Below are 22,605 nucleotides of genomic sequence, written 5' to 3'. Positions count from 1 at the left end.
CCTACAGTGAAGCATGGTGGTGGCAGTATCATGCTGTGGGGATGTTTTTCAGCAGCAGGAACTGGAAGACTAGTCAGGATAGAGGGAAAGATGCAGTGATGTACAGAGACATCCTGAATGAACACCTGCTGCAGAGTGCTCTTGACCTCAGACTGAGGCGACGGTTCATCTTCCAGCAGGACAATGACCCAAAGCACACCGCCAAAATATCAATAAAGTGGCTTTACAACAACTCAGCGAATGTCTTTGAGTGGCCCAGCCAGAGCCCAGACTTAAATCCTATTGAACATTTCTGGAGAGATCTGAAAATGACTGTACATTGTCGCTTCCCATCCAAGCTGATGGAGCTTGAAAGGTACTACAAAGAGGAATGAGCCAAAATTCCCAAAGACAGGTGTGCCAAGCTTGTGGCATCATATTCAGAAAGACTAGAGGCTGGAATTGCTGCCAAAGGTGCATCAAGTATTAAGCACAGGCTGTGAATACTGACGTACATATGATTTTCAGCTTTTTTATTTTTAATAAATTTGCAACAACTTCTAAAACTCTTTTTGCACATTGTCATTATGGGGGATTGTGTGTAGAATGTTGAGGAAATAAATCAATTTAATCCATTTTGGACATAAACAATTGAGAAAAGTGAAGCGCTATCAATACTTTCCAGATGCACTGTAATCATGCATTCTTGATCAGTGCTGGTTTTCCCTGTTAAGAAGAGGTCGACTTCATATTTTTATTCTCTTGTATTTTTCTGTCTTTCCATAATTGTGACTTTGTTTTTTTAATTTGTTCAATTTTGCTTCAGTATTATGAATCGTGAAATTTACCAACCGTTAAAGGTGTAATAGCAACCTTATTTACAGGGAGGAAAAACTATCTATATATTGTTTTAATAAGCATGATGACAATTATGACTAAAAATAATCGTGATTATAATATTTCCCATAATGCAGCATGCAAGTCTTGAGTGGCCGATTCTGCATCTACAACCTATTTCTCAAATGTCCATAATTTCCTTCATGTACTAAGTGATAGCATGTTCATGATGGTGTTCAGTGCATGTGTTTACTCTCGTATATAAGCGCAGGCCTGCTGCGGGTCAGTGAAGGAGCTCCAGCGGGCCGTGGGGATGTTGTGTCGATCCATGAAGGCTTTGGAGAAACTCTTACTGGCCTCCAGCTGAGCAGCCCTCGCCGACGGCCCGAAACACAACACACCAGCGCCCGTCAGGTCATCCACCATACCTGCGGGACACACACTGCGCTCTAAACACACCTGTATAGTGCTCAGCATAAATGAGTACACATTATTGGATTGACATTCTCCCTTTGTACGCTTCATCAGATGGGGAAAGCCCCGCCCACTCGTGCCCATCTCATTAGCATAAACAGCAGCCCTGAGTGAGAAGCAGCCGTCTGTCCATTAGCCATTAGAGTGTTTGAGCTGCTGAAGATAATGTCAGTATAGACTAAGAGGATTATAGATGTGGAGTTTTAGATGAACAGCGACAGGAGCGACATAGACTGATAGAAGCGTGAAGCACACACACACACCTGACCAGCACTCACAGCACTAATGCTGTTTTAAACCTGCCACTATGCTGACACATAGGCATTTGTAGCTCCGCCCTCTTCTGAAAAGAGCACAATCTCATTTGCATTTAAAGCGACAGTCACCAAAACACCACAATTAGGATCAAAGCCTAAAAGGGTCAGTTTCAGAGAGCTGGAGAACATTATCTGTGTGCTATTTACAGCTAATACTCAAACACACACACACTCTAGAGACAGCAGAGAGGCCTTTTTACGTCTTGTAAAAGGGGCAGAATGGGATATATAGACATAAAATAATTTGTCATCCATTAATATGATGATAATAAACAGATGAAGAGTCTTACCAGCAGCCAGAGGAACTTCTGGACCCACCACCACCAGACCCACATTATGATCTTTACAATACTGAGCTAAAATCGAATGATTGTTCACGGACACCTCTGCAAAAATAACACATACGATCATCAATTATTCACATGCATACAGTTTATTTAGATTTACTCACGTCTAGGCTTGTGCCGGTATTCGGTAATGCGATAAATCACGGTAATGAATATGCACGATATTGTTATCGCGGGCACTTCAAAATACCGTGAAAAATAATAGATCCGAATTTATATTCTTAGAACACGCCTTAGCTTATTTTCCATCAACCACTTGAAGAAACACTGCGTATATGCTGCGCAGAACTGATGCGCACTCTGATGTAAACAATCCCCACATGTAGAAGCCCTGTGTGCGCGGCGCCGCTGCCACCGCGCTATAATCCTCACACGCAGGGGCGGACTTGCCATCTGGCAGACTGGGCACTTTTCCGGTGGGCCGACGTACTTTTTGGGCCGGGCTGATCATCGTCTTATGATTTGATCGGCCCATAAAAGGCTTAGCAGCCTATCGTTTTTTTCTGCCTTATTGATTGACGCTGCTGTGATCTGTGACTCTCTGAAAGTAGATGCTTTTTTTCCCGGACAGACAGACCGGGCCGGCCCATGTGACACTGTGCAGCCCATTGGCTCTTTTCGGTATTGACATTTGGCTGGCCCAATCACAAACTCCTATTTTGGACTCCGTGTGAGCGTGCGTCGTCTGTGTGTATTTGTCAAAATAGTCGAGAGTCAGAGAGAAGAAACGCAAGGGAGCGCAGAGAAATCGCGGGAAATACACCGGCGTTTCATTTAGCGATTCTGAAAAGTTCTCTGTTCATTCTAGTACACGGCTAAAAACGCAAATCACGTGACCACACACTCTCTGCCCAGAGCTGCAGCCACTAGTTCAGCGGGTAAGCATAAACCCCAGGTGAGAGTTTAGTCCATGTCAGACAGTTCATCTGCTGGATGATCTCATCTCACTATAGTTGTTAAACATGATATTGAATTCATCTTGTTGTCTCTATCTAACAATTCTTATGTCTTTTGAATCACTTGTTCTCAGTTAACTGTTTTGGCTGAGTGCAAAGATAAGCTAATATATTAATTTATGTAACCACATACACTGAATCTGCACATTGACTGATTGCTTACCTTTATCGTTTAAATTTAATGTACGTTATACTGTTATAATGGCCATTATTGGTTATTAAAACTGATATTCTGCAAAAGAGACAGTGTAAATCAAATATCAAAATGAAGCAAATTTGACTTATATTATGTTTTCATTGTTTAGATAGTGAAACAGCAAGCAGGATGAGGTGAAAGGTTAAAATGTAACACTGTTCCCTTTGAAGATTTACCCATGCATTAGCAGGCAGTTTTCGTTATGTTTATTATTGAATATAGGCTGAGTGAATAGTGTATTGAATAAGCTAAATTGACTGTAGTGTATGAGTGTGTGTGAATGAGTGTGTATGGGTGATTTCCAATATTGGGTTGTGGCTGGAAAGGCATCTGCTGCATAAAACATGCTGGAATAGTTGGCAGTTCATTCCACGATTGCTGATTGAAGACGGTTTCCATTTGCACATTCACTTTGATATAATTGCTCAAGTTTACTTTTATATTGTGTATTGTTTTATTTATATTTATTTGTATTTAAATGTTTGAAGTACTTTTAGTTAATTAAAAAGTTATTAAAGTTACTAAGTTGACGAAACTGAAGTTTCTCTAGTAAAATTACAATATCGTGATAATACCGTATACCGTGATAAAAGCTCAATCAATTAATCGCAGCATGAAAATGTGATACCGGCACATGCCTACTCACGTCACACATTGCTAAAATAACATCTGCAATATTTTCATGGCCAATAATAGTCACATTCAACACTAATTGTAGAAGAATGTTTCAAAACAATGTTATATACATCTAAGAAAAACAACAGCATGCACATATTTACTTTTAAAAGCTTTAATACTTAATTATTTAATGTTTTATCAAATTAATTGATTCACTGACAGCATTACTGAAGCGTCAGATGTAATCAGCTCTTACCAGAGTTGCAGATTTTCCCACAGTTTGCGGTTCCTGCGTTTCCCGGAGCCACGAGGACCTGCTGGACGTGAGGAGACTGAGCAAACTTCCAGGCCAGCGCATGTTCCCGTCCGCCGCTTCCAATGACCAGCACGCGCTCAGACATCATCACTGCTGGAGAAACACACACAAATGCTAGAGAATCAAAATAATTGCCCTGCCTCATTTACCTCTTCTCTGATTGGTGTTTACTGAAGTGAGGGCGGGGTCAAGCTGTTTAATTAAAATAACTGCCCTGTCTCCATTATTGGTTCTTTTCTCTGATTGGTGTTTACTGAAGTGAGGGTGGGATCAAGCTGTTCAATCCAAAGTATTTTTATTGGACATGTTAGATATGAAGTATGCAGTACAATTCTTATTTTTAGACAACAAAAAAGCACATATGCCCATTTAGGTTCAATAAAAATTATGAATAATATTTAAAGACAATACAAATAAATAATATTAAGTAAAAGATATAAATTTATATAAATAAGTAAAAGTTCTACACTTCTAAAATAACTGAAGGGTATATCTTCTTTATAAGATCTAAAACAGGTTGCCGAGTCAGAAAAAACATATCAGTACAACTTCTTACAGTATATCATATTTTTTCTAAGGTCAACTGGTGTAAAAGTTCCATGAGCAAGCCGATTAAATAAAAAAAAATACCCCGCCTCTTTTATCTCTCCTCTGATTGGTGTTTACTGAAGTGAGGGTGGGACCAAGCTGTTTAATTAAAATAACTGCCCCGCCTCTTTTCTCTTCTCCTTTCTGATTGGTGTTTCCTGGGGTGTGGCGGGACCAAACAATTTAAATAAAATAACTGCCCTGTCTCCTTTATCGGTCCTTTATTGGTGTTTACAGGACTGAGGGTGGGATCAATCAGGTAAATCAAAATGTCCACCTCCAAAATGTCCGCCTCAATCTCTTCTCTGATTAGTGTTTACTGAAGTGAGGGTGGGACCAAGCGGTTTAATCAAAATAACTTCCCTGCCTCGTTTATGTCTGATTATCTCTGATTGGATAATATATAAATATTTCACAGATATGTAAACAAACTTTTTATACATAAATATGCTTATTTGTATTAAAATAATATATGTGCGTGGACTGTGTATAATTATTACGTACACACACACACACAAAAAAAAAAACTTACATTACTAATGCTTTGCTTCTTAGACTTTACACACCTGAAACTTGCCTACAGCACTTATTCACAGTTGCTCTTATAGTTGTGTGAATTGCTTCCTTGTCCTCTTTACAATTATTTACATGAATATTAAATTTGTTATATATATATATATATATATATATATATATAATATTTAGAAATGTAAAACTAATTTCTACACATGTATATGTATTCATAACACATATACACACACATATATTTGAATGTGTGTATTTGTATATGAAGAGTTCAGATGGAAAAACCTCTAGTGTCATCTGAAATATCCCTAAAAATAAGCATTTTTCTCCGACTCCTGTGTTTATGTTGAATTATTTAAATTTTAAAGACCTGAAATTACTTCATATAAATAAATTATACAGAATAATTATGTAAACAAGCTTTTATTTAGCATGGGTCATGATTATCAATAAATCTCTTAATTTAATAAACTGTTGATCATCTTTCTGCAGAGCGAACACTTTCCTGTAATCTGGGATTTATTGGTGGCCGTCTCTGTAAAATGTCACTCTCACTATTATATTTGTCCTAAAGAGGCGGTTTAATTGCATGAAGTGTTTGACCTATGAGACGCAGCGATGCACATTCATTCTGATCTACTGCTGCTGACCTTTCAGTATCGTCAATTAATCACAGAAACGTCCAGCAGGATTACACAACACCTCCATGTACAGACACACCTACAGGAGCAACACTGAGCAGAAAATGTGGACGGACGGACATGAAAATATCATTTCTGCAGCTCAAGCTGTAAAGCGTTTGATCGCATGAGCTTTAGACCATTTCAAAGTGGTCATGTCATTGGCCCGTGAACAGTTCCTGCTTGTTATCAAACTATTTCATAGCTGTAACCAGAAGCAATTCAATCATAATTTTGCGTTAGCTGTCATAGCATTATTTATGAATATTTACATTTATGTGACTCTTTTTGGATTCTCAGAAATTAAAAATGTAAAACAGGAAATATGTTGGGACCATTGTTTTTGTTTACATTCCTCAAAATGGTCTATAATGGCTCATTTCCACTGACTGGTACAGTACGGTAGGGTTCGGGTAGGTACGGGTCACATTTATCAGGACTGGTTTTTGACTACCAAGGGTACCCTTTTGGTGGGCGTGGTGTATGACAGAAAGTTTCAGTCGATGTCATTTTCGTTCGCGAAAATGTCTACAGTAAAGCTGTACAGGTCGCTCACATATCATATGAGAAGCTCTTCTCACAACACAGATGCTTCATACACATAAATACTTGTGTAGAAATGTTTATTACTGACTTTTCTATGAACATGAGTTGATTATAACTGCAGATCAATGACAGTGCAAAACAGCCTACTGTAACGTCTGTAATTATGTTAAATAACTAAATAAATGAACACATATAAACACATACAGCCCCTTACAGTCTCCGATATGTTCCCAGCTACAGAAGAACTACATATAGCAGACATTTCGTCAGTATTTAGGTTCAAAAACAACACAAAATATAGCCTACAGTCAGTGAAAACCTCTCATCTGTGTCTGTAATCTTCAGCAGCACATGTAGCCTCTGTTAGAGAGTAATTCCCTCATTCCCGGTTCATATTAGACCAAAAGGTGAAGATAATAAGTTAGTTAAACATGGCATTGTGTTCATGTTTGCTGAATAATAATGTGCTCCTTTTTTCCGGCTTCTCCTTTGTTTCTTCACGCTTCACTCTCGTGTTTGTCAGTGTCTGACAGGATCGGGTTTCAAAAGCACGTCAATAATCAAGCGCAGGCTATTATCATCAGCTCAAGAAGTTTGTCATTTTAGATATAATGTTAGACGCGCGCGAGCGCTAGCAAGAAAGCGAAACCATTCGCGATTCAGAGTGGCATAAAATGGCAATAATATCGTTTATCGCAATATATTTTGGTGCAATATATCATACAACAAAGAATAAATATCGTGACAGGCCTAAGTAATGCATATAAAATGAACAGTAATCCCTTATTTAATGTATTCATCAGAAAATCTATTATTTCAGAAGTCATTTGAAAACAATAAGTAGTCACTTTACTGCTAATTAAACCCTGAATTAACCTGTAAAGATGACTGATGATCAGCTGACTGTCTTCAAATGAACTTTGTCTCCAAAACCCACTGACACAATTTAGTTGAGAAAGAGAGGATTCAGATAACTGATGATGACAAATCAATCACACACACAGAGCAAACACACAGACACACACACACATCCACGGTCACACAGTTAACCAGCAGCACATGAGTGACTCCATCACGAGACTCAGAGTCTGCTGCTCATTTACTACACACTAAATAAATATTCAGAATATTTACATCATGCATATGCACAGGGGCGGATTTAACCAATAAGCAAGGCAAGCGGCCACTTAGGGCCCCAGGAAATCTGGGGGCCCCCAATAAACATCTAGAGGTATAAAATATACCTATAAACTATATATAAAATGTGTTTTCTATCATATTTGTATGGTGAGAGTTAAACAAATAACATTTTAAAGCAATTAAATTTTACATAATAGAAAATAAAATGTAATTTTAATATAATTATGTATTGTTGTGAAATTATAATATCATAAAATGAAATATTTTTACATCTGCACAATTTTTTTGGTTTAAAATCATCATTTAAAATGTGAGATTGCATTAAGATAAAACGTAGAAAAGTAGTTTGAGTGATAAAAAAACAACTAATTAATAAAACATGAAATAAAAGTAGAAAGGGTGCATTTTAGGACTTTTGAGCCCCATGGCTGGAATCGTTTAGGGCCACCAAAACCCTAAATCCGCCCCTGCATATGCATATATTAATGCACCAATAGCTGAGAGATTCACATGCATCAACATGTCTGCTGTTCCAGAACTCTACAAAACACACACACTGTGGTTGTACTGTGGTGATATGGTTGTAAAAGAATCAGATTAGTCACATTAACATGCATTCTCCATGTGACATTACAGTGTTTGAACACGCTCACCAATATACAAGATAATCTATTATGAGGATGGTATCAAATGCAAAGTAAAGTACGTGCTACGGTGTAAATAACACATCTGATCATGCACTAACACTAACTAGCATGCATGACAGAGAGTTCAGTAATGTGTGTAAATGAAGTGTATGATGTAAACTGAACGATGCAGCTTACTGAACACTTCCATGCATGTTTGTTAGTTAAAGTTGTGTGTTTGCTGTGAGTGTTGACTTACATGATTTCTGATGAGCTGCAGGCTTCAGTGTGGACTGTGTGTGTTGTTGAGCTGTTGTTGAATGAGTTCTGATGGTGATGGACTGAAGACCAGCGTGTTTCACTCCACTGACCACGTGCACACGCTTAACACTTGCTGCTCGGCTCACTGAATCACTCGTTCTACTGATTCGGTTCTTTCCTTGTGATGCTTTTTGGTTAAACTGATTTTATCTGTGAACTGATATTAAAGTGAAGTGGAGTCATATAAACGTTTGTGTTTATACTATGGTGGGTTTTAGGAACAAAATGAGAAAGCTTATTAAAGTTTTTACGCGAATTCACTGAAACGAGCTGTCCGAACGAATTGATTCGCTCAAAATGACTCAGACCTTAATAAACAATTCTTTTACATAACGCTACTTGTTTAAGAAAACAGTGTAGATCGGGATTGTAAGAGTGATTGTTATATTATACTATATATAGGAGTTTTTATGTACTCGTTATGTTTCTGTCTCAAGATTGTAGGAGTTTCAGGTTTGTCAACTTCCCGTCTGAAGTCGAAGAGAATTATGGTAAATGTAGTTCGTGTAACTGTGATAGACTCCTTAAATGTACACCTTTTATATTGACGTTTCAATACTCTAATGGGAATTAATATTAAAATCCATAGCCTATATGTAAATTTATATATTTATGTGCATAAAACTAAAACATAAAGTTTTAAGAACTGGAAAAAATATGTATTAAATAAAATAAAACACACATACGGTTCATGGTTTCCAAAATGGCCGGCTTTAAAAATTCCAATAAAGAACTCATGAATTGCATGACTTCAAATTCACTTAAAATGGATGAAATGTTAGCTTAATGTACATTTTCCTTACAGATGTTCTGATTAATTACTAATAAAAGTACTAAAGTTCAAGTCTCTAAAACTTCAAGGTTTTAAAAAAGTCATAATACAGTTTTCCTCAGTGTCTTTGGTGCATTTCTCACACTATTTACATTTGCACAAAAGTTAATGCATTTCTCTAAACAATCAGTCACTTGTGCACATCAGAGCAGCAGTTTCTCATTCCTTCCAACAAACTGCGAATGCTTTTGGACATGCATCAATCGCTTTCAGACGACTCTCTGCTGTTTATAACATCTTCTTATGTCACGTCAGTCAACATGAACTGAACTTGTGAATGCTGAATAGTCAGTCCATATTAAACTAATAGTGCTCATTTCATTACTGGAGTCAGTACATACACAAATGTTGAACTAGCTGTCAAAATCTGTCAAGAAAACTTTATTAAAATGTTGAAATCTTTTATTTTTCCTGAAAATGTCTTCTAAATTGAACAATTTGATGGATGATTTACAGACCTGTGTGTGTTGTAGGTTCAGTTCCAGTATGTACTGCAGTATTGTCTACAGTTGTGCACAGCTCTACACTAAGGAAGTGTATGTTTGTTGTGAATAAGGGTGTGTTTATTCTTTTACACAATGCTGTGAATAAATTAAAGATTAAATGCAGTAAACATGTGAAACATCCATATTCAGTGTCTTGTACTCAGATACCTCACTAAATACACTGATGTCTAACTTTACTAGAGTTTTCAAATGGCTGTGCAAATAGTATACAGAGCTGTCTTGAGCATTTACAGGAAGAGTCACCAAAATCTGACTGTTTTACATTGGAAATGTACAGAGTAAACTGTCATAATGAAAACAGGACGAAGCCATTTGACTATCTTGTTCATAAACAGTGATGTCAGGACTTTTCATCTTGATGACACTGACACTTTCATTCACATCAATACTTGCTTTAGAGGAATGAGCTCTCCATTTTGAGCAAGTGATGCACTTTTGCAAGTTATCAACTAGGTTTTGCAGTTTGTACTAATTATTTAGAGAAATGCATTAACTGTTGTGCAAATGTAAATAGTATTGTGAGAAATGCACCAAAGCTACTGAGGAAAAACTGTATTAGTTGGTGTATTACATCATTTTAAAATGATTTGTGGTTGTATTTGCACCTTGACAGCTCATGCAGTACATGATCTGGACATTTCTTGTCTGTTATTTAGTGTTATGCAAAGACTAATCTTGATTAAATGCATCCAGAATGAAAATTAGTATTTACATATTTTTTAGTCAGAATTATTAGCCCCCCTTTGATTTTTTTCTTCTTATTTAAATATTTCCCAGATGATGTTTAACAGAGCAAGGAAATCTTCACAGTATGTCTGATAATATTTGTTCTTCTGGAGAAAGTCTTATTTGTTTTATTTCAGCTAGAATAAAAGCAGTTCTTAATTTTTTAAAATCCATTTTAAGGTCAATATTATTAGCCTACAGAACAAACCATCGTTACACAATAACTTGTCTAATTACCCTAACCTGCCTAGTTACCCTAATTAACCTAGTGAAGCCTTTAAATGTCACTTTAAGCTGTATAGAAGTGTCTTGAAGAATATCTAGTCTAATATTATTTACTGTCATCATGGCAAAGAGAAAATAAATCAGTTATTAGAGATGAGTTATTAAAACTATTATGATTAGAAATGTGTTTCTAAAAATAAAAAAAAAACAAATAAACATGAACAAAAAAATTTCTCTCCGTTAAACAGAAATTGGGGAAAAAACAGGGGGCTAATAATTTTGACTTCAAATGTGTGTGTGTACTGTGTACATTTATTGTGTATATATAAACACACACATACATGAAAAACTATATGTACAAAACAAAAAAATATTTACTTTAAAAATGCATTAAATATATATATATATATATATATATATATATATATATATATATATATATATATATATACACACATACATATATATATATTTGAATATAAATAAAAATTCTCAAATACGTGCATGTGTGTATTTATATATACATTAATAAACACAGTACATACATATATTATTTAAGGAGTTGATGATGGGCTGTTGAACTATTAGAAACATAATGCACACACAAGGTGGTGATTCGGCCTTAATGTAAAGATTAATTTCTTACACAAAAGACTTCCACAAGTGTCCTCCACATCTCCTCCTTCTGTTGTGATTTCTGTCTGTTGTATCTGTGAAATAACCCTAATCATTCAGCGGAGTGATATGGAGTTGCAATGCATTCAAAACCTGCCGGAACTACTTCAGCTGTGTGTTTATCTAACAATAACCAATCGCCTGAGAGTGACCATCAGCCAATCAGAATCAAGCATTCATCAGTTTTGTAGTATATGTAAATAAAAACTTTAATTTTGGATGCGATTCAATCTTTGCACATCACTACGTTTACCGGATAAACCGCTGCAGTCAAATCATCAAACTCTTAAAAAAACAACACTGTTAGCATGAAAACGGAGCAGGATGACGACATCTATTTAAGATCCAGGGAATAAAAGCAGATGAGCACTGATCCAGAGTCAGCAGTAAGTGGATGCAGGGTGTGATGTTCACAGCGGAGGCAGATCTGGAGTGCTGAGCAGCTCCTGACCCACAGCAGAGTCTCTGAGAGCAAAGAATGTGACGCCGGAGCTGTACGCCGCTGGAATCAGCAGATGAGGAGTTTTCTGACGGACATCAACATCATCCTGCGCTTCCTCACTGACCATCTGGCGGACCTGACCTGCAAACACAGCACACTCATATTTTTAGGATAGAGTTTAACAGTAGATGGTGCTCTATGGCTGTTTTTAAGATCAGATGGTGCTCTAGGCTAGTTTTTATACAGTATAGGGCACTCTAGGCGAATTTATATACACCAGATGTCACTCTAGGGTTATTTTTAACAGTAGATGGCGCTGTAGGCTAATTTTAATGGTGTTCTAGGCTAGTTTTAACAGCAGACGCTGCTCCAGGCGAGTTTTTAACAGTAGACGCGCTCTAGGGTATTTTTTAAGATCAGACGGTGCTCTAGGTTAGTTTTACACACCAGACGGCATTCTGGGCTAATTTTTATACAGCAAAAAGCGCTCTAGGCTAGTTTTTATTCAACAGAGGGCACTCTGGGCTTGCTTTTAAACATCAGATGACACTCTAGGCTAGTTTTTAACAGTAGATGGCACTGTAGGCAAATCTCTAATGGTGGTCTAGGCTAGTTTTAACAGCACACTCATGATTTAGGATAGAGTTTAACAGTAGATGGCGCTCTAGGGTAGTTTTTAAGATCAGATGGCACTCTAGGTTAGCTTTTATACACCAGACGGTACTCTAGGCTAATTTTTATACAGCAGAGGGCGCTCTAGGCTATTTTTTTTAACAGCAGATGGCACTCTAGGCTTTTTTTTAACAGTAGATGGTGCTGTAGGCTCATTTTTAATAGTGTTCTAGGCTAGTTTTGACAGCAGATGTTGCTCTAGGGGAGTTTTTAACAGTAGATGGCGCTCTATGGTACTTTTAAGATCAGATGGCGCTCTAGGTTAGTTTTTATACACCAGAAGGCACTCTGGGCTTATTTTTATACAGCAGAGGCGCTCTAAGCTAGTTTTTATACAGCAGAGGGCGCTCTAGGCAATTTTTTTTTTACAGCAGATGGCACTCTGGGCTAGTTTTTAACAGTAGATGGTGCTGTAGGCTAATTTTAATGGTGTTCTAGGCTAGTTTTAACAGCAGATGTTGCTCTAGGCGAGTTTTTAACAGTAGATGGTGCTCTATGGTACTTTTTAGGATCAGATGGCGCTCTAGGTTAGTTTTTATATACTAGACGGCACTCTGGGCTAATTTTTATACAGCAAAAAGCGCTCTAGGCTATTTTTTATTCAGCAGAGGACGCTCTAGGCTAGTTTTTGGAAGTAGATGGCACTGTAAGCTAATTTTTAATGGTGTGTTAGGCTAGTTTTAACAGCAGACGCTGCTCTTGGCAAGTTTTTAACAGTAGATGGCGCACTAGGGTACTTTTTAAGATCAGATGGCACTCTAGGTTATATTTTTATACACCAGACGGCACTCTGGGCTAATATTTTTATACAGCAGATGGTGCTCTAGGCTAGTTTTTATTCAGCTGATGCGCTCTAGGCTAGTTTTTATACAGCAGAGGGCACTTTGGGCTAATTTTTATACATCAGATGGCACACTGGGCTATTTTTTTTATAGTAGATGGCGCTGTAGGCTAATTTTCAATGTGTTCTAGGCTAGTTTTAACAGCAGACATTGCTCTAGGCAAGTTTTTAACAGTAGATGGCGCTCTATGGTACTTTAAGATCAGATGGCGCTCTAGGTTGGCTTTTATACACCAGAAGGCACTCTGGGCTAGTTTTTATACAGCAGAGGTGCTCTAGGCTAGTTTTTATACAGCAGACGACACTCTAGGCTAGTGTTTAACAGCAGACGGCACTCTAGGCTAGTGTTTAACAGCAGATGGCACTCTAGGCTAGTGTTTAACAGCAGACAGCACTCTAGGCTAGTGTTTAACAGTAGATGGCGCTCTAGGCTAGTTTATAACAGCAGATGGCACGCCAGGCTAGTGTTTAATATCATATATCAAACAGCTGAATGTACATCATCATACCCTCCACGTCGAGTGTTTTCCAGCGTGGGTCCGGATGGTGCTGTGAGATCTGTGGCAGCTGAACGTCAGGCGTGAGTCTCTTCAGAATGTCCTCCCGTCGGATGAGCAGCACAGACTCACTGCACAGACGCTCATGAACCTCCTCCTCACTCACTGCACAACAACACAAACCCCTCTAACATCATTCTGGCATTTGGTTTAAATATCCACACACTGTTTTTGGAGAAGTGTAAATATATTTTAAATACATCTGATTTGATCTCAAACACCAACACGTCTATTTTATTTTTATCTTCTTCAAATGTTTCCCAAATGATGTATAACAGATTCAGGAATTGTTCACAGTATTTCCTATATTTTTCTTCTTGAGAAAGTCTTACTTGTTTTATTTTGGCTAGAAAACTGTATGTTGAAGTGTGAATTTACGCACCCACATCAAGAGGGTTGGTCATGAATACAGCACTGGGTCCGACGCCAAATATGAGCTGGTGATGCCAGGCGTCTGGAATCTCCTCTCCTTCAGGAACGGCTCTCTGCATGTTCATGGTGGCAACGGGAACGGCTCCGCGCAGAATCCAGCGTGCTAACCATGGTACCAGCTTCACCCGCCGGCGCGGATGCAGAGCGAAGAATCGACCGATGACGCGCCCGCCACTGGCCTGATCAGCTCCGCATATCAGCTGCTGGTGCGTTGCTCCTGGAGGACCAGAATATCATCACAGCAGATAGAATGTCCAATACAAGATAAGTTCAATGTTGTATATGTTTCGTATTTAAGATTAAAACATTTAATAGTACAATATCAGAACTGCTGGTAAAGGGGAGGAGCTGATGGTGAAGGGGCGGAGCTGCTGATGATAAAAGGGTAGAGCTGCTGGTGAAGGAGAGGAGCTAATGATGGGGCAGAGCTGCTGATGATAAAAGGGTGGAGCTGCTGGTGAAGGGGCGGGGCTGGTGATGAAGGGGCGGAGCTGATTATTAAGGGGCAGAGCTGATGGTAAAGGGGCAGAGCTGATGGTGAAGGGGCAGAGCTGGTGATGAAGGGAGGAGCGATTGATGTATGGGGAGGAGCTGCTGGTGAAGGGGCAGGGCTGATGATGAACAGCCGGAGCTGATGATGGAGGAGCGGAAATGCTGATGAAGGGGACAGAGCTGCTGGTAAAAGAGAGAAACTGAATGTGAAGGGGCGGGCCTAATGTTGAAGGGGTAAAGTTGATTAAGGGGAAGGGTTATAATTTTTATTATTATTATAGGCATTTCATATGTATTATAGGTTTTCATTCAACATCAACTTCACCTTAGGTGGTCTACGGGTGAGGAAATTTAAAGCAATTTTCAAATAAACAATCGCATTAAGTTTGTTACATAATATAATTAAAGAAAACAAATAAAGATCATTATCACAATAATCAGAAAGGAATGCTCTGATGCCGTATTTAAATAAATGTAAAAAACTATTCTAGAGGATAATAAAATCGCTTATTAAATTTCAGTCTGCCTTGCAGTGGTTCACCAACTTATTGGTTTGATTCCAAGGAAAGCAAGACTGATTAAATATACAGCATAAATGCAATGCAAGTAGCTTTTGATAAGCATCTGCCAATGATCAAATATTGCTAAAAGGCACTCTTAAGGTTTCAATAATAAATAATTATTGCAGATCATTTGAAGTGCCCATGATACTATTATTGTGCAGGTTTGTTATCACGATACATTTAATTATAGGTCACACTTTACAATAAGGCTTCATTAGTTAATGCTAGATTATGTATTTACTAACATGAATTAATAATGCTCTATTAAAATTCAAAGTTGAGCTTGTTGCATTAGTTAATGCACTGTGAGTTTACATGAACTAACAATGAACAACTGTGTTTTCATTAACCAACGTTAATCGGATGAATAAATACAATAACAAATGTATTATTCATTGTTTGTTCATGTTAGTAAATGCATTAAGATTATTACACAGCTGTCTGGAACAAGGTTATTATAGTTAACGAAAACAAACAAAAAAACGAAAACTAAAATGTAAAATAATTGTGGTTAACTTAAATAAAAATGAAAACGAAAGTTTTACAAAAAAAATCTAGAACAAACTGTATTGTGTACATACAAAACTACCTGAAACTAACTAAAATTATAGCATTTTCTTCTTTGGAAATGTATTTAATACATAATCTTACTGTAAACCTTTTAGAAGTAAATCTATTTACTATTTAAGTGTTTGACCGAACAGCACCTCAAGAGTCTGTAATCCTGCTACCATTGGCCAGGTTCTCCCCCAGTCATCCTCGCTGTTGCTCCCGCGACTAAAACGACTGGACATGACAGCAACACGGTGACAGCATTAAATACAGAGACTTAAAATTATTACTTTAACACTTTTGTGTCCAATAATGGGTTTTATTTTTGTATTAGTGATCCTGATCAAATCTTTTTAACCGCATCTTCTAAGTGAACCGCTTGAACTAGTTCACCAAATCGAACTGAATCATTTGAAACGATTCGCGTCTCCAGTAAGGACTCTTATCCACAAACTACTTACTTTTTAACTCGAAATAAAAACCAATATATACTCGAATATCAATATATACTGACTCGAAATAAACCAATATATACTGTTATTCAGTTATTAGAACAGTAGCAATACACTGAGATCAGGTTTGATAAGCGGTGAACCGATAATACTGCGCATGGGTGATTCAGCAGATGGTGAACCGAACACTAACAGAACATGACAGCCGGCTGTGACTTAACTAAACAAACAACATCAGCGTGGGTAAACCGAAAGCTTAAATGAGAGGATCTGGTGAAAAAACACAAGTTTATTTCACAACAGAAAATCGTAATGGAGTTCAAATAGGTGAATCATGCTTCAGTTGGGTTGCAAAACCTAACTGTAAGACATTTTTCAGATCATGGTGATGTTTTAACTGACTGAAATTACTATTGCTGACTACATAATTTTGGTGTGTCGAGTCCTAACATAGAAGGACTGTCACAAAAGATCTGGTTCACCTTAAAGATCTGAACTTCCCATCACTACTGTGTATCTAACCTCAGAAGCAGCCTTGCACACATAATGTACTTAGGGCTGCTATATTGTGGGCTGTTGTATTTTTGAGGATTGGTAGATGATAGTGGTAGATGATAGGGGTCATGTGTCCTCTGAATACGTTTCAAAAAAAGTATGGCTGAGTTTTTATTATACAATATTTATTCTGATGATTTTGAGTCTTGCACCTAACAAATATCCTTATTTAGAAAAAACTAAAACTAATACTGAAACTAATGAAAACTAAACTAAAACTAAGCAATTTTAAAATATAGAAACTAATAAAAACTAGTAAATCTTCCTCTAAAAACTAATGAAAATTGACTGAATTTGAAAACAAAAAGTCAAAACGAAATAGAAACTAATGAAAAATCCAAAACTATTATAACCTTGGTCTGGAATACTCGATTCTCATTGATCAGTAACAACAATACAAGGTATGTTATCCTGAGATAACAACCGCTGAATAACACAGACTCATCCAGGAACTGAGAATCATCTTGACCGTCAGTGAATATTTATATCCATATACTTACATCCACATTCATGTGTCTGCTGGTCTGTCACGCTGTTTTTTTTAATTGTATGGTGGTGTCTTGTAAATGAATAACACGTAGGTTAGTCTATGCTTCATTGAACCAGTTTTTTCTTTTTGGTGCCATCTAGTGTCTGACTAATGCGCAGGTTAGTGTATACTCCATCAGCTGTTTTAGTTTCTGTCAGCTTTGTGTTTTTGACTGTTTGGCGCCATCTAGTGTCTAAATAATGTGCAGGTTAGTGTATACTCCATCAGCTGTTTTCAATTGTGAGTTTTGGATTTAATCAAAGTAATAACAAACTTTTATGACTCAGAACAGTGTTTTCGGTCTAATTTTATGTTTTGTGTCAAGTAGCTGGATATATAAGTATATGGATATAAATATTCACTGACGGTCAAGATGATTCTCAGTTCCTGGATGAGTCTGTGTTATTCAGCGGTTGTTATCTCAGGATAACATACCTTGTATTGTTGTGACTGATAAATGAGAATAAGCAGGATAAAGTACATCCATTATAGTTGTCTTCCCAGAATAAATCCTTCAGTCTTCTATACAAGTGCTGTGCTTCAAGTCATGCTGCCAATAAACTTGTCTAGCCTTATTCTGTGAAAACATCCTCCTGGATGTACTATATCTCTAACTTAACAAATGGAACCTTACAGTAAAGTGTGATCAATTAAAAACCAGCATATATCTGCTATCAGGTAGATTTGCGTAGTGTAGATGTACCAGCCGTGCTCCGCGAGTGCAGATAATCATGCAGCGGTGCTTCGTTCCTCCTCAGACTGGTCCTGACGCAGTGGTTGACCGTCTCTGGGCTCACAGAGATGCCCAGCGCCTGCAGGACATCCACCACAGCAGTCGCTCCGCACGCTGACACCCCGATCTGCAGCGTCTGCCTCTGCACCGCCTCCTGGATGCTCCACAGCATCGCCGTCTGGACCTCCGCCTGCTCAGAGTCCTGCACAGGGGGGTTCTCCACCCCAGACTGGCACACCTCCATCTGTGCTGAGGATGGGCTGGAAAACACACATATTCCATTAAAGGTCTTGTGAAGTGCTTTGAAATGTGCATTTTTTTTATTCAATGTTTGACGTCATCTCAACTTAATCACAAATGAACATCATGAGGCCTCTAGAGATTGTGCAACACCATTTGATGAGATCCAAGACCTGTAAAGAGATCGAAGACTCTGAAAATACAGACTAAAATACATCTGTTAAAGCGGCACTTTATAACACATCAATCACAGGCCTTAAAAGCTCATCCAAATAAAAATCCTCGACTAAATGTTGAGATTTTCACATATTTTTAACAGGAAATACAAATTAAAAACAATATTACAAAGATAAATCTTAAATAAACAGTGCTTTATTGTTGTTTTGAGGTACAACATAACACTGTACAGCCTTTATTATATGAATAACTAAATACATTTAATCTGTTAAAGCGGCAAACATCAGTCACAGGCCTTAAAAGCTCATCCAAATAAAAATCCTCCATTAAATAATAAGATTTTAACAGATTTATGCGTGCTGAACATTAATTAAGACAGTATTATCATGTGTTGGCTTTAATTGTATGGAACAACTAGCTAATTTTTTACTTTTTCCACCCATTTAATCTTTTTTACTTTATTACCAGGTAATAAACAAACAAACAACATTATTTACCACTTTATTACAGAGTAATAAAGTGGTAAATAATGTTGTTTGTTGCACTGAGTGATCATTTCGCTTCATAAGACCTCAGGAGCTGCTGGAATTTATTATGATTTGGATGCATATTATTATAATTATTATTATTAAATTTAATCTCAAAGAGTTGGCACCCACTGAATCATTATATGGATACCAGAGGACAACAGTTCCAGCTAAACATTTAATTTATAGTTCTGCTGAAAGAAGAAAGCCATCTGCATCTTGAATTGCCTGAGGGGGAGTAAACTAACAGGAAATTTTCATTTTTGGGGGAACTATGCTTTTTTTAAAGCTATTATAAGCCATAAATCAAACCAGGAAAATCACAACATTACAAGCACAGAAATACAAGACTGTGAAGTTTAATGAGGGAAAGATCTACACTGACATGCACTGTGGCAAATTAATCAGACTGAGATATCAGAAGTCAATAAAATATGTAGAAATATAAATGTTAACAAAAAACATCTTTAAATTGTATGGCATATTTAAATATGACTTTCTGTAGAGCATCACGGGTAGCGGTTTGTCTGAATAAATTTGCTATCAAAAGCAATTAATTAAACAAAAGCATATGCAATTAGGTTATAACATGTCTATCAGTGGTGTAGTCCTAAAAAAAAGGTGGTGTACTATTACACCCGAGCCAAATTTTAAATGAAGTAGGCAAAGAAACGATGAAAGCCAATGTTTCTTTGATTCATTAGCTATATATATATATATATATATATATATATATATATATATATATATATATATATATATATATTTATTTATTTATTTTTATTCCTTTTTTACATCAATTACCTGTAACTATTGACTTCCACAAAAGGAAAGGAAAAGCAAATACTTTTTCAATGTAAGTCAATGGTTACAGGTTTCCAGCTTTCTTCAAAATATCTTATTTTGTGTTCAACAGAAGGAAAAAAAAGACAAAGCGGTTTGGAACAAGTAAAAGTTGAGTAAATTTTCATTTTTGGAAACTATCCATTAAAAAAAATAAATAAATAAAATTAAAAAAAATTCTTTTTAAAGGGAGATGCTAATAGTCTAATCCTATTTAATGAGTTATGTTTTGCTAATAGTGCCCTCACAGCTGCTGTGGTCGTCGGGGTGGGGAATGGCGCAAGTAAAACAAAACAAAAACGCTCCAGTTGCATCAAATTAGGATGCGAGTTAAAAAAAAAACATTTGGTATACAGTTAAAGGGGACATGAATAAACGTAAATTACGGACGTTTAATCAGAAAAACAAGTGAGCATACTGAGGGTATACGCAATTATTGATCCTCAAAAGTGGTAATACCGAAACAGCTCGTGGAAAAAAGTAAGCATACTGAGTATACGTGCGTACAGCCCCGACTACGCCACTGATGTCTATCTTTCACAGTTTATCAGTTAATTTTAAAAATTAATTTCCCCTATGGATAAAAACGCCTGGATGTTTTATTTCCAGAACACGTTGCACTTTACAAACACGCCAATACAAAAAAAAAAAAAAAACTCAAGAGTTTGCGTAAGAACTCTTATTCAATGTAATAATAATATTAATACTAATGTGAAACTCAAATGAAACATTTTCATGTGAAGAAAACGTTCAAGTAATCAATTTTAAAATTTACATCAGGATAGTCAGCGCCAATAGCCTAGTTGTTAAATGCGCCGACATATAGCACTATGATGCTCACGGCAGCCTGAGTTCGATTCTCAGCTCAAGGTCCTTTGCTGACCCTACCCCCCTCTCTGCTCCCAATGCTTTCCTGTCTGTAACGTCGACTATCCTATCTCAATTAAAGGTGAAAAACCCCTAAAAATTATTTTAAAAATTTACATGAAGATATTCCAAAACCACACTACCATGTGCAGTTTTAACATCATGTGAATCTCATGTGCTTTTAATGCGTTTTGTATAAATGCATTCAAACTCCATCACCTATCTATTTCTTGAATCGTTATATTATAGGAAATAAATAAATGAAAAACGTGTACATTTGTGTATTTGTGCACTGCACATTTGTACACTGTAAATTTTTACATAAAACTGAACTGAAAATGCAAAATAGCTATGCACGTGGACTGCGACAATACTGTTGCTTGGTAAGATTTGGCTGAATAATCAACGTGTTCATCATCATAAATATACCATTTAAATCGGCAGTTATTACATTTAATCAGTGTGCGTGTGTGTATTTGTTATCGCATTGCTATGATTCCTTATAATATAACGTTACTGCGGCAAAACAATTGGCTGACGATGAGCTATATGGCTTTACCATTGTAAAAGGGTGTCTGAGTGACATTATACCACAGTAAAACCACCGTTAGCGCTATATTTAGCATAAATAAATGTCAACAATGGTGACAGAAGCGTTTAGTTTCCTAAATCACGACGTTCTGTTAGTGCTGACGAGCTCACCGCAGCGCATATCACTTTCTGTGTAAGACACATATAATATATATGCCAAAATGACAAGGATAAATGTTTAAAATGAAGATTCTGCTTTGATACAAACCACTTCACCGGAGAAACTCCGCTCGCTCCGCTCTGACAGTCTCCGGTTTGTTTTGGTTCTTCTATTGGCTCTCATGACTATCATGCAGTGCTCTCATTGGCTGCCGGGACTTGGTAACTATGCCGTGATTGGCATGGTTTGCGCATGACTTAGACTGAGTTGCAAATAACATTTATTGTCATTTAATTAACATTAGATTAGTCGTACAATAGTAAACAATATTAAATAAATACATTAAACGAATGATAATAATTTGACGATTTGTTTTGATATTTCTACAGGCTCTCATGACTATAATGCAGTGCTCTGATTGGCTGCCGGCACTCGGTTACTGTGCTGTGATCATAGATATATGTGCTGTGATAGGCAGGGTTTACACATGAGTTACAAATAATTTTTAATGTAATTTAATTAAATGAGAATAGTCCTAAACAGTAAACAAACATAATAAATACTAATACTTTAACTTTTGATTAATTATTTGACATGTTCAGTTTGTATCGTTATGTCTCTAGTAAAATAAATATGTACATAAAATCTATCAATTTAATAAAACCGAGATGATCTCAGGAGTTCGGAATGCAGGAGTTCCGGTTGTAGTTTTTCTGGCACGAAATTTGATCTACTTTCGCTTTCGAGCGCATTTTTCACGCAGTGAAAGTGTGTGTGAGTCAGTCAGTGAAAGTGAGCCGAAGAGGGATGAGCTCAGCCAGGAATCATGTAGACTTCAACTCAAGATTTCACATCTGAGATTATTATTATTATTTTATTATTACTATTCTGCTGGACTTCTGAAGATATCCGGGATGATTTTCGCATGTGCAGTCGGATCTGCTGGTTTCAGAGGATTTTCAGTCGCGTTCCTGCTGCTATTGGCGATGGCTGGCTGTGGTGAATATAAA

The 22,605-nt window shown here is 37.0% G+C and overlaps 2 protein-coding genes across 4 annotated transcripts in view; both read right to left on the bottom strand.

Moving 5' to 3' along the window:
* The window catches only part of gart (phosphoribosylglycinamide formyltransferase), a 39,769-nt gene extending 31,200 nt beyond the window's left edge, over window positions 1-8,569 (bottom strand). Inside the window, exons 1-4 of one of the 3 annotated variants that reach the window (XM_056463756.1) lie at window positions 8,405-8,569; window positions 3,981-4,133; window positions 1,898-1,993; window positions 1,070-1,244 (exon numbers count right to left, since the gene is read on the bottom strand). In XM_056463756.1, the coding sequence (XP_056319731.1) occupies window positions 1,070-1,244; window positions 1,898-1,993; window positions 3,981-4,128 (419 nt within the window). In that variant the 5' untranslated portion in view covers window positions 4,129-4,133; window positions 8,405-8,569. The remainder of the gene's footprint in view (window positions 1-1,069; window positions 1,245-1,897; window positions 1,994-3,980; window positions 4,134-8,404) is intronic. The other 2 variants (XM_056463747.1, XM_056463763.1) reach the window with 2 other exon arrangements.
* Window positions 8,570-11,623: 3,054 nt separating this feature from the next.
* On the bottom strand, window positions 11,624-21,758 carry LOC130233652 (uncharacterized). Its single transcript, XM_056463803.1, has 5 exons — window positions 21,704-21,758; window positions 18,221-18,510; window positions 14,325-14,591; window positions 13,895-14,047; window positions 11,624-12,013 (listed from the first exon to the last, which is right to left on the bottom strand). Exons 2-5 carry the CDS (start codon window positions 18,492-18,494, stop codon window positions 11,841-11,843), a joined length of 867 nt encoding a protein of 288 aa, XP_056319778.1. The 5' UTR covers window positions 18,495-18,510; window positions 21,704-21,758; the 3' UTR covers window positions 11,624-11,840.
* Between the last annotated feature and the right edge of the window lie 847 nt (window positions 21,759-22,605).

Source organism: Danio aesculapii, chromosome 1, assembly GCF_903798145.1.
Source record: "Danio aesculapii chromosome 1, fDanAes4.1, whole genome shotgun sequence".
NCBI classification, from domain to species: domain Eukaryota; kingdom Metazoa; phylum Chordata; class Actinopteri; order Cypriniformes; family Danionidae; genus Danio; species Danio aesculapii.
Note: the sequence above shows the minus strand (reverse complement) of the source record. Positions and strands in the feature narration are given on the sequence as shown.